The sequence below is a fragment of the Macaca thibetana genome, chromosome 3 (genome assembly GCF_024542745.1).
Source record: "Macaca thibetana thibetana isolate TM-01 chromosome 3, ASM2454274v1, whole genome shotgun sequence".
In the NCBI taxonomy this organism is placed as follows: Eukaryota; Metazoa; Chordata; class Mammalia; order Primates; family Cercopithecidae; genus Macaca; species Macaca thibetana.
Window position 1 is genome coordinate 171,142,979 of NC_065580.1, and position 13,129 is coordinate 171,156,107.

Sequence of the window (13,129 nt, forward strand, 5' to 3'; positions counted from 1 at the left end):
CCTTAGACATTTTATGATGATGAAATTGAATTCTACTTCTGATAATGGTAATCCATCATGTCTGCCTCTTTTTTTTTAATCTTAAAACTGCACTGACAGCCAGGCACTGTGGCTCCCACCTCATCCCAGCACTTTGGGAGGCTGAGGCAGGCAGATCGCCTGAGGTCAGGACTTCAAGACCAGCCTGGCCAACATGGAGAAACCCTGTCTCTACTGAAAATACAAAAACTATCCGGGCATGGTGGTGTGTGCCTGTAATCACAGCTACTCAGGGGACTGAGGCAGGAGAGTCACTTGAACCAGGGAGGCAGAGGTTGCAGAGAGCCAAGGTCACACCACTGAACTCAAGCCTGGGCGACAGAGCAAGACTGCGTCTCTAAATAAATAAATAAATAAAACCACACTGGCATCACTGTTCTAAATGACGTAGCCAGGGGTGGTTATTTCTAAATTTTCTGTGTTGAATTAAGATAGACATGTTCCTATTTTGAACAACAACAACAAAAGCTAAGTGTATTTCACTGTGCTAAAAATGTAACTTTTCTTGAGTCTGTCATTCTTTCACTTACATTTTCTGAAAATGAACATAGTAAACCAGGAAAATTAACCACCATGGAGCTCAGCATGCTGGTGGCCAGTTGGAGGAACTTTTCTACCAACAGTGTAACAGAGAAAAGAGAAACCGGGGTACCACAGCGTACCTCAACCTCAGATGCCCTGGCTATTCTGTGAAGTACGAGTGTAAGAGTTCTCTCTGTGATCTTTTGCTACTCTGCCTTTTTACTGCCAAGGGATAAGATGGGTACAGGGCCGTTTCCAGCTGCCCCTGCCTGAGAAATGCCATTTGGTGACCAAAAGCAATAACCATTCCATAGGACTCGCAGTGATTAAGTCAGCTTACGAATCCACGAGAGTGGAAGAGACTGCTAAAGACACTGAAACAGACACGCTTAATAATGCCTGATTTCTGCAGCTACTTTTGTGATAATACGAGAGGCTGAAATAGATAGGGGCTGAACGTGGGAAGACTGGTGTTTAGAAGCCCAAGACTTGGATTTCAGCACTGGTGCTTACTGGCCATTGGGTCTCAAAGAGATTGGTTCCTTTTTCCCAGCCTCAGTCTCCTTATCCCATCAGAATGACAATGCCTGCCTTGGGAGAGGAGAGTCATATAGGAGAGGACATTGGAGCTGGGCTCTAAAGAGTTCAAATAACGTAGGTGAGCAGAGATGGGCTTCCGAGATAGCAGGAATAGAAAACAAAAGTGTCAGAATGGGTATACATGGTCTTTCGTGGGAATACCCCAAGATATTTAGCCTGAGAGAGAGGTGTGGTGTAGACAGCTAGGAGCCGTGAGTTTCATGGCTAAATATGGGGTGGGCCCAGACCACACAGGGCCTTCAGCATCTGGCAAAAGAATTGGAATTAATTCAGTAGAAAATGAAGACCTACTGAAACAGAGGGAGCCATTCCTCATTCCTCTCTGTCAGGAAAATATTTGGGGAACCAAAAAATAAAAAGTAGCAGGGAAACCATTGTCTCAGTCGGTTTGTGCTGCTTTAACAATGCCAGAGACTGGGTAATTTGTAAACAATAGAAATACTACAATTCTGGAGGCTGAGAAGGCCAGGTTCAAGAGTGGGCCCGACATCGTGTGCCAGGGGCCTGGTCTCTCTACTTTTAAAATGGCACCTTGCGGCTGCATCCTCCAAAGGCAGCAAACCCTGTGTTCTCACATGGCAGATGCACAAAAAGAGGCCTGTGCTGGTTTCCTCTAGTGCTTTTAGAAGGCACTAATCCATTCGGGGGTGTGGAACTCTCATGGCTTGCTTTCCAGAAGACCCCATCTCTCACTACTACCACAGTGGAGATGAGGTTTCAACACATGACTGGGGGACATTCAGACCATAGCAAGCAGTGAGGAGACTATTGTAATTATCCAGGTGAAAAGTAATCACACTCCCAGGGGCGGTGCGGGTGGTGTGGAAAAGCAAGCGGGAAGTGGTTGAGAGAATTCAGAAATAGAATGCAAAAGGATTCGTCAGTAGTGTAAGTACCAGACACGAAGAAATACAGGGAGTCCTGGATGGCTCTGAAGGATTCAGGCCTGTGACCGGGAGGGAGAATGAATGGTTCTGCCATGATTAGAAAACAGAAAAGGCGGGTGGGAAAGCCAGGGACCTTGAGTGCAGTTGTGTACCTACCAAGTGCATGGATCAGCAGGGAGCCCTAAGTTGGTATCTCCAGCAAAATGCTGGAAATATACAAATTTGAGTGGGAGGGAGAAGTCAAAGCTGGGGAAATACATTTCAGATTCATCCAAAGGTAGGAGATCTTTATAGTTTCAAGAGTCAATGGGATTTCCAAAGGGAGAAGTGTAGAAAAAGATAGAAAGAGATACAAGAAGAAAATGACAGGGATGAAGAGACGAGGAAAAAAGAGTGAGAAGAGTTATTCAGAGATGCCACAGGGAAGAAGGTAAGTACTGTGTATGCAAAACAGTAAAAACATTTCCAGATAAAGGACAGGGTAGGCTATAGTAAGTACCACAGGCCCAAGAACAGCATAGCCCCTGGGGGGTCCAAGAGCTTTTTTGCTGGCAAAGGTTATTTCCTCTCAAGATGAATGTGTAAGCACCAATAATTATTAGTATTCCAGAATATCTTCTCTTTAGCATAGTAAGTGCATAACAGTCACAAGCAAAAGATTTATATAAAGGAAATGCTCATTTAATTTATTTAATCGGACATTGGCTAAGTTATCAGCCACTGCCTATGGCTTTGTAAGACATGAAAAAGTTGGAGGAAATGTAATGAGGGCCTTTTATCTGTAAGGGAATAAAACCACATGGTTTTTTAAGTATTTACAATGATAGCTAAGTGGTAAGGCTTCTACCCTCTGTTACTCTAAGTATGCCTCGTATACATCCTCAAAGTCATCATGGGAATCAAGTATTGAATTTTAGAAACGGTGCCACAGTGAATAGGGATATATTATAACTCAGATTAGACTTCAAAAGGACTGATTTGCTTGAGATTTCATCACTTAAAATCTCTTGCAATAAAACTGACTCCATGAAAAGATATTACTCAACATGCTTTAATGCTGTTCCATCAAATTATTTTAATGGGCATATTTGAACAGAATTTTAAGTTTTCAGATACATTTTTTGTCGATATAAAAAAGAATTTGAAAGATAAAATGTTACAAATCAAATTTAAATCCTGATCTTTTCATTTTCTCTAGCAATAAAGCTAACCAGCGATATGTCTGAAATATATACTATGGCAAACTCAACACAGATATGATTGGAAAATGAGACATTTTGGTTAATCAAATATTGTTATTAGTGCGATGCTATCTGTCGGTCTCTAATTTGTAAAAAATCAGAGAAAAACATGGTGAATCTTTGGTGACATAAGACTCACAAATCTTGATATCCTGGGGTCAGTTTTTAAAGCAGTAATTACACATGATACAAGATTATATTCTAAGCTCTTTTTTTCCAGTAAAAAAAGATAAGTCAATGATGTTGCTTAAAGTTGATTCTTGTTTAATCAATTTTTAAAGTGGGGGGTAGGCAGGCACTGACAGCATTCTTTGGAAAGGGAAGCAACAGAGGAGAAAGGCAGGACATTTGCCGTCTGCTCACATTGGGAAATGTGGGGAGCCAGGGGTGGTTAAGTCCAGAGAAGGCTGGATGTCCGTCTGCAGGGCTACATCTGGAAGGGCAAGGGAACGGTTTCCTTGTTGCCTCAGGGCATAGATCATGCAGCACAAGAGGAGCATTTAGGAAATGCAGATTTTTTTTTCAAGGCAAAACTGAAAACTATTCAAGAAGGTAGCAAACTGCTGACCCATTAATGCTTTGCTTATCCTTGCAAGTGCGCAAGGCAAGACAGGAGATTCCCCGTTGTCTTTCAGCTTGAATGAAATTGTGCCTCGCTTACTGCCACCACACCAAAGCCTGGTGTTTATTCCTGTGCGATCATTGTATACTGGGGACGTCTAACTGTGTCAGGAGGAAATGGCAACGGAGCTCCTGTGGCCTTTCACCTCTAGGGGTGCCACGCTGCAGCACACTGGCCCGCTACCATGCTCCTGACGCCAGTCCTGCCAGCAGCTCTTGTGAGCTGTGACTTTGCATAAGTAGCTTGAATGCCATGTGCCTCGGTAATTGTCCTTATTTCACTATCTATCTGTTCTTTTGGAAGGTGGCATTCTAGGTCATTACGTCATAAACACAAGTTGAACTTTGTGTGTCCATTCCAGAGGAAACAATATACCTCATAGTTAAAAAGCATTTCTAAAAAAATTCCTACCAAAAGTCATCGCTTAAGAACTTAGTCTCCTAGTGCCTCCACTTCCTCATTTGTTGCTCCTCTGTTGCTTCCCTTTCCAAAGAATGCTGTCAGTGCCTGCCTACCCCCCACTTTAAAAATGGATTAAACAAGAATCAACTTTACAGAATATCATTGACTTATCTTTTTTTACTGGAAAAAAAGAGCTTAGAATATAATCTTTATCATGTGTAATTACTGCTTTAAAAACTGACCCCAGGATATCAAGATTTGTGAGTCTTCACTTATGTTACCAAAGATTCACCAAAGATGTAAAAGGGAGATGATAATGGTACCTATGCCATGGCTGTAAACGAGGTCATGCCTGTGGAAGCAGTTGAAGTCATGCCTGGCAGAAGTGAATGGTGGCTGCTGCTGCTGCTGTTGTGATTGTTGTTACTCACCAACGAGATGGTTTTGTTTGGTTTAGATGAGCTGCTTCAGAAAGAGCAAAACTATTCAGATGACGTCTTGGCCAACATGATTAGTGAACCAAGGATCAGTTACGGAAACGATGCTCTCATGCCGTCTTTGACCGAAACGAAAACTACCGTGGAGCTTCTTCCCGTGAATGGAGAGTTCAGCCTGGACGATCTCCAGCCGTGGCATTCTTTCGGGGCTGACTCTGTGCCAGCCAACACAGAAAACGAAGGTAAGAGTCCCCTGAACCAGCAAGGGCGTTCCGGCAGGTATATGTAGACATACATACATGTGTGTAGGAGGGAGAGAGATTTATCTTTTGTATGTTCTTGAGTGGTGAATTTTTTTGATGTTATAATAAATATTTTCATTTCAATTTTACTTTAAAAAGTAACTATTAGGAGTTACTATGTCATTAAAATAATATTTTATCTGTGTAAATTATTCTTTATATTTTTTATGCTGCAAAGCAAGTAAACTGCCAATTGTTGGAAAAGATAACAACCCCATTGTATAGGTGGCAAAACAGAATGGTAATGATTTACATAACATTTGCAAGTAAAGGACCTCTTGTTTCCCAAATGTCCAGATTTATATTCTAGGGAATATTATCCTTCGAGTGAACACTCCTGGACAAAGGGGAGCCACAGTGTATTATTCAAGAGGCAGTTCTTCACATGGAACATGTGTGGCAATAACATTCTTCTAATTTTTCTTTTCCCGTTCTTCTTCTTAATATAAAATAATACAGTGTATAACAATAAAAGCATATACATAAAGAGCATGTACTGTATGTCATATATCATTTTTATGACTTTTTCAGATGAGGAAGTGGAGGCACTAGGAGACTAAGTTCTTAAGCAATGACTTTTGGTAGGAATTTTTTTAGAAATGTTTTTTAACTATGAGGCATATTGTTTCCTCTGGAATGGAAGCACAAAATTCAACTTGTGTTTATGACATAATGACCTAGAATGCCACCTTCCAAAAGAACAGATAGATAGTGAAATAAGGACAATTACAATTTATCCACAGAGAGGAGGTTTGACAGGGCCTGCGGAGATGGAGATTTGACAGGCACCGAAGTAGTCTTCATTGGCTACTTACTTGTACATGAAATTTCAGATTGAATTAAACGCTAAAGGCAAAGATAGAGAACTGCATATAAATAAAATTTAATTTTGCTTAAGACTTAATTTGTGTTTAGAAAATTAAATTCAAGGCAGCTGCCAAAATTAAGGAGCACATTGCTCTAAATGTTTTTTCCTTTGGTATCTCAAAGAAGTAAGATTCTTCTCTATCAACAAATTTGAGCAGTAGATGGCATCGTTTTTCACAGGGATTTCTTAGCAGAAATATCTGTTCAAGCGAGAGCATCTTTCAGCTTCTTTTCTTTTTTATTCATGTTCCGAAGTATAAAATTACACACAAACACCTTGATTTCTAGATACAAATAACATGTTTTTTAAGAACACAGCATTTTACCTGATTTTCTTTATTAAGGTAGCAAATGTTGATGGAGATTTCATATTTATAATATACCTTATAGGCCGGGCGTGGTGGCTCATGCCTGTAATCCCAGCACTTTGGGAAGCTAAGGCGGGTGGACCACAAGGTCGGGAAATCGAGACCATCCTGGCTAACATGGTGAAACCCCATCTCTACTAAAAATACAAAAAAAAAAAAAAATTAGCCAGGCTTGGTGACGGGCGCCTGTAGTCCCAACTAGTCGGGAGGCTGAGGCAGGAGAATGGCGTGAACCCAGGAGGTGGAGCTTACAGTGAGCTGAGATCGCGCCCACTGCAGTCCAGCCTGGGCGACAGAGCAAGACTCTGTCTCAAAAAGTAAATAAATAAATACATACATACATACATACATAATTTTTAAAAAGTAAAAATATATATATAATATACCTTATAACATGCAGTTAGTACATTCCTCAGACTAAATCTAAATATAATATTAGACCTTAAGTGCACTGGACAAGTTTTTTTTAAAGAACCATTGCAGAAAATATGTAGACTGTTTTCACAATGTGAGTCATCACCCAAAATTTGTTTCCTTAATTCGAAAAAGGGCACCTTATAGTAATAGCAAATACAAACAGCATGTTACTGACGATGTAAAAATAATTAAAACTTTACCATTTATGAAAACAATTCTTAATCACATAGAAGAAAACAAATTTAGGGACAGTTCATTATCAAAGACCTGGGCAACTACCCTATTAAATGTATTATTAATAGAGTGCAGATTGTGTTCTTTCTTTACAGGTAGATACATTTTGATCATTGAAAGTCCTTTTCATTCAGTCTCTAACGAGAATTTTTAGTGAAAAATGTCCAATCTCATTTTCTAAATTGAAGGCACACTAAATTTGCTCTTTCACTAACAGCATAACGTGTAGCAGCAGCCTTAGGAGACAATCTGCGTGCACACGTGTGAATGTACACACATACATACACTGAAACCCTTGGGTACTGCCAAGATGTCCATTTCAGCAAAGAGCTTGATTAAGTACTTCTGGATACTTGACAAACATGCAGCTATTACATTGCCTAGGCCTCATGAAAAGAGCTGATATTCTTGTTAAATAAGGATTCCGTTTGAACAGTAAAATCTAGTATAACAGTATTGGGAGGCAATAGGACTTGCAGTGTCAGAGTCTTGAGTTGGGGTACTCTTCGTTATCAGTCCCAACACTGATATATATTCATTATAGCAAACAATTTGAAAAACCTCTCCAACAATTTTTCAATAAAATTGATGGCCGTCATCTCATAGGATATTAAATACTATTCCACACTCGTGAACTCCTGAATGATACAGACCTGAGTTTAAATTCCAGCTCTGCTCTGCGCTTATGAGCAAGTTACTTAGCCTCTCTGGCTGCTTCCTCATCTGTAAAATAAGGTTGATAATAATTCCTAACTCGGAGGTATAGTACAAGCATTAAATAAGAAGGCATAAAATAACTCTTATCAAAATTCCTGGAACATAGTAAATGTCAGTGGTAGCTTTTTTTTTTTTCTTTTTTTTTCTTTTTTTTAATGGAGCCAGGATCTTATTAGAGAGACTCTATCAGCCTGTCTCAAGATGGCCTGAACAATGTATCCTTAAAATAATGAATATAATAAGCCATATAATGAGATACAGTCCTAAAGCCATCTCTCTTCTCACACTGTCTCCCACCTGTCCCCAGAAACTTGTTAGTCTTTCTTTTTACAGACATGTGCGCGCGCGCACACACAACTAATGAAAACATCTAAAATTCTCAAAGGATTTCCTTTTGTTTTTCAGGCAGTCCTCATTATCATAGTTTCAAATGCTTGCCAAAAATGTGTTGTTTTTCTCAAGAACAATCAGGGAAATCCAGAGGACGGTCTGATGCCCATTTTTTAAATTTGCAGTGAAAAAAATAAGCATATCAGAGTTTTCCAATATGATATACTCTTGAACAGCTGCAATTTGCCTTAAGACATTTTTATTCTTTGGTTTTCACATTCACAAAACGTAAATGAATGGCTAGGCTGCAATGAAGCTGTTGTTACAGAATTGTGCTCACAAATCGTGAAATGGTCTGGCTGGGAGCATTAGCGTTAATGACATTTGTGTTTGTTCTGCTTTTTCCTGACTGCCTGAGAAGGGCAGCCACAAAGAGCGGCATAGCATGCAGTAACCGCCAGGAAGCCTTTGTGGCCATCAGTCTGCCTCTTCGTAAATAATACCTAGATATAATATGTAGATAAAATACTGTAATATTTTTAAAGAGACACAGCAGGTCTTATAAGACTGTATGGATGTATTTGCAAAGTGTGAAGCTGCCTTCTAGTATATTTTTAACTAGCTTTATAGAGGCAATGAGGAAGCCAATTTAAATGCTGAAATTTAGATTAAGTAAGTATTTCATTAAACTTACAAACCAGTTCTTGTCAGGCCTCTTATCCATATGTAAAACTGGTGTACTGCTGATTCCTCATTACCTTTGACCTGGTAGAGAGTTTGTACAAGGCAGCACTGTTAATAGTTTAGGTTTATTACAAAGAACACCAGAAGTAGCAAACTCAAAAATCCCAGAGGTCTGACCATTCTGTTTCTCTCCTCTTACAGCAAAGGATTAGATTCAAAGCTACTGAGATCAAAAGAATAACTCATTGCTGCTTACATTTTATTTTAACTCTATTAAAAGTTAAAGATAAGATAATCTATTTCTTGTTTTTAAATTACTAAACGGCCAATGTAAAATGTTTTTAACACTTTATTGATGAAGTTACTTTCCGATTAAGTAAAGGTCCATTGGAAAAATTGGAAAGTATTTGCAATGGATTGGGAAAAACACTACTTTGTTTTGTCGGTGTGTATTTTTTTTTTTTTTTTGCAATGATATCATGATTGCCTTTTAAAAAAGAACTGTATTTTAATGTCTGCTCCCTGTGCCACTTAATTTTTAGCATTAATTTATACTAAATCAGCTTCAATCTTTTAAAGCAGATTAAGGTTTATGTCACTGAAACTAGTTTTGTTTAATCTTCCTAAAAAATAGGAAAGGTTTTATTACTGTTTTTAAATAATACATGCCTATTTTTAAAAAAAAAAAGAGAAGAAGAAGAGTGGGGAGAGGCAGAGAAACTTATAGGACTATATCATTTGTAAGTTTCTTTCGCATAAGTATACTCATTTGAACCCTGGAAAAAACCATTTACTCTGTGACACAACTGAAGTTCAGAAAGAATGTGATTGGCCCCAGATCACGGAGAAAGTAAGTGGTGACATTAGCAGTGGCCCCTGGGACCACTAGCTCCTCAGCCTGCATTTAAACCACAGGTCCACTTCACTTACTTCCCCTGAGTTGCATATACATTTTCTAATAATGTAACTATTGATGTATGTGCTCACCACCACCTCAAGGTACGTGTTTGCCCTCGTGCATGTGGTTTGGTGTGTTCTTAACTGCAGTTGAAGCACTATTTGGGTTCCTCATCATCAGGAAATTCTCAAAAAGTACAATGACCTTTCAACTAACTGCATTTTACAAGGAGTAATAACAGTTACTCATTACAGGTTGTTGCAGATAAGAAAAAACATGAAGTATAGAACAACCAAACTTCATTGTCAAAATGTATTTGGGAGTTGCAGAAGAAAGTGAAGTATGTCTTCCTCTAAATGCACTAGTGGAAAACTAGAGAATAGTCATTCTCGCATCAGTTACTACGGAATATTTAATCATAGGATATTTAATCAGTGCAGTTCTGTAGTATTTGGTAGTGTCTGAAACAGGCTTTAAAGGTTATTTGTTCCTCACTATAATTAGAAGATGCAGATGTTAACATTTCTATTTCCATATGGAGAAGCAGCCACAGAAGTGGGCGCTTGCCCAAGGTCACAGATGTTGTCAATGTTGGGCCCAGGCCTGGGATCAGATGCCTCACCCTCCTTTTGGCTCCACCATGCTGCCAGTCTCTACATGAGAAAGGACCAAACCACCTTACTCTTTTATTTCATCCAAATGTCCTAGTGCTCCCCGAAATATTTTCTCATATTTTGGAGACTTGGCTTACTGCCACTTTTTTCCTCCCTCACTGTTTCTGTTAACATGTGTCATCCAAAACTGATTTGGACTGAGAATCCCACCTTTGAATGCCTGGCATGTGTGCATCAGTAAGCTGGATGGTTTTACTGAAATTGTTAGGAGCCATCTCATCGAGCACACCGTGTCTCCCTCAGCACCTGTGCTCGCTTTGTCTTACCTTCTTCCCTTTACACTTGCCACCTTACCAAAGGGGCTTCCCCCTGTGCCTCCACCCCATGGCTTCATTTACCCTATGACCATTTATTAATCCTAAAAACTTTGCCTTTGTCCCCATTCCTTGTTTCTTCAAACACCAGTGTAAACAAGGAAGTATTTTCTGAGCATCAGAAGTGCTTTGGAAAGGTCAGATGGTGGTGAGGAATATCGTACTGTCCACACTGCTTTCTTTGGGTCAGACCCAGAACACATACAAAGGAAAAATTGGGAACAATGGCAAATATAAAATGAAATATCCTCATTTCACACGTTTCAGCTGTGTGTCATCTGTCAAATGGAAACCAGCCTTTTTGAAAAAGAGAAAGACAGACTGCGGTTTCCCTCTTCTGCCCTCATACTAAGGACAAATTTGATTCACTCACTAAATGGCAGATGATGTGGTAAAACTTGGCTCTCCTGATAAATTCATATTTGCACTTCCCCTGGAAATTTAAGAGTCCTTTTGTAGTTAATTAACTGTAAAATAAGATAAGATTGGGCAGTTGTAAAAGGAAGTATCTTTAAGGTTTTCTGCTAGGCTGGGAATATTTTATTTCTAATCAAAAGCCAAGAAACTATCTCTAAACTAGCTCAGAGGAAAATCCACCCTCCCCACCCCTCTTCTTTGAAGTTGCTGCCTATCCTGGTGAGGGCTTTTATTAGAAAACTAAGGAGCAGGACTGGCACATCAATAGCGATCAACCATTTAAAGTGCTGCCCCTCCTGGTCCTCGATGCTCGGGATTAACTCACTGTGGTTCCTTCCTGGCTGCTCCTTTTTTGTAACTTGTTTATTGCATATGCTTTTTTTCCCTGCTCGACTATGTTCGGGAGCCACGACTTACCATCTCGATTTGTCTTGTTTGCTTTCTGTGTCTCTTGCTTCCTGTGCCCAGTTGAGCCTGTTGATGCCCGCCCTGCTGCCGACCGAGGACTGACCACTCGACCAGGTATTGGAACCGCTTGACTTCTGCCTCTCCGCATCTTGTGCCTGAGCTGAGCAGACGTTGTCTCCTTTCTGCATGTTAATAAGCCTCTTACTGCTTACTGTAGAGTAGAACCTGAAGTGACCTTAGAAACCACACTTTTAAAAATTCCCCTTGACTTTTCCTTACTCTTCATTTCCGAAATTCCGAGTGAAGTGATTGGTTTTTTGTTTCTGAGCTTTCCTTCTGAAACCTCAAAGAGAGCCCTTCCAAATTTGGCTTTTTTTTAATTTTATTTTATTTTATTTTTTCTTTAAAACAAACAAACAAAAAACAGAGAAGATTATATAGCTCCTGTCCTTACAAACAGAAGCCCAGACAGATGTAGACTGTCCGGTGATGACTTGGATACCAGTGTGAACATCTCTCCTTTCTTGTTTGGTGTCCAGATGGGTCACCTTCTAACTAAACTGCACTCAAACTTCAATCAGTTACTGAAGTAGACATGATTTCCTGAAAATACCAGAATTGGTTTCTCTCCAGAGCCAGAAATATATCTTCTCTTTTGTGGGTTGTATGTACTTATTCTCAATGAGTGGCTAAAGTAACACAACAGATGTAGATGCATAATTTTGCACATAAGCCCTTTATTTTTTTATATTACTTAAAAATCCCATTAACACTGAAATAGACACTTATTTTTTTTACAGTTTCACAGGCATTAAGAAGAAACACATTTTTATTTTATGAATAATGTCGTAGCACAGCAGAAGCACATACGTGCCTGGTGTCTACTCCATGAACAGCCTCACCCAACTGAGAGCAGCCAACGCTTTCAGTGAATCAAAAAGAGGAAGAAAGTTATTGAATTGACAAATCTGTATATTCCAGAGAGATTTTAATCCTAAATAACACATACTTTCCCGTATTTATTTTCTTCTTTATCCTCATCATGTCCCCAGGCAATAATCAAAGAACAGGGAATGAACCTTCTTTGAAGATATTAATACACAGAGGTCAGCCTTTGCTGCCTGGTTCAGATACAGTCAGCAGCAGAGCCAGAAGGAGACCCACGCTGTCCCTCACGCTTCCACCACAGGCTCAAGCCATGACCGCCTCCTCCAAGCACAGTCACTCGTGAAGACTCAGAGTCTGCCTTGTGGCATCTTCATGCCTTTATGCTGCGATTAACAATGGCAGCAGAGACAGTAGCGTGAGATGTCTTGACAGCTGGTCTCGTTGATGTTATGAATTTCTGTCTGTAGGCTTTTAAGGGGAATTTAAATTATAGTGAGTCAGAGACAGTTTCAGTTCTTCTGATGTCCTCCTTATTGTCAGTGTCATGTAAGGGAATCTCAAGGAGCCAGGAGTTGACATTCCTGTTCTGCTCAGCCGACTTGTAAGGCCTCGGGCTGAGGGTCAGTTCAGTTCTAATTGCAACCGCAGCCAGCTGAGGTTGGTCATTTGCCTTGGGACTTTTTTCATGGTGCTTCTCACTTTAAAAGATTTGCTTTTCATCTACAAGCATAAAACGTAACTTAGAAAGTGCTCATTTGACTCATTCAGTTTTATCAAATTTCTCCATTGGGCCAGCACAGCCTATATGTTACTATTGAAATCTCCAGGAAGAGGTGACACTACCAGTCAATGTTTTTTTTC

General features: G+C 39.7%; 2 protein-coding genes across 8 annotated transcripts in view; both read left to right on the forward strand.

The window, feature by feature from the left end:
• The window catches only part of ATP5PF (ATP synthase peripheral stalk subunit F6), a 985,871-nt gene that overhangs the window by 789,965 nt on the left and 182,777 nt on the right, over window positions 1-13,129 (forward strand). The window lies entirely within an intron of this gene.
• Window positions 1-13,129, forward strand: part of APP (amyloid beta precursor protein) — a 286,015-nt gene that overhangs the window by 253,687 nt on the left and 19,199 nt on the right. For 3 of the 6 annotated variants that reach the window (XM_050784742.1, XM_050784744.1, XM_050784746.1), the window contains 2 exons: window positions 4,771-4,992; window positions 11,441-11,494. In XM_050784742.1, coding sequence (XP_050640699.1) covers window positions 4,771-4,992; window positions 11,441-11,494 — 276 coding nt within the window. The remainder of the gene's footprint in view (window positions 1-4,770; window positions 4,993-11,440; window positions 11,495-13,129) is intronic. The other 3 variants (XM_050784743.1, XM_050784745.1, XM_050784747.1) reach the window with 1 other exon arrangement.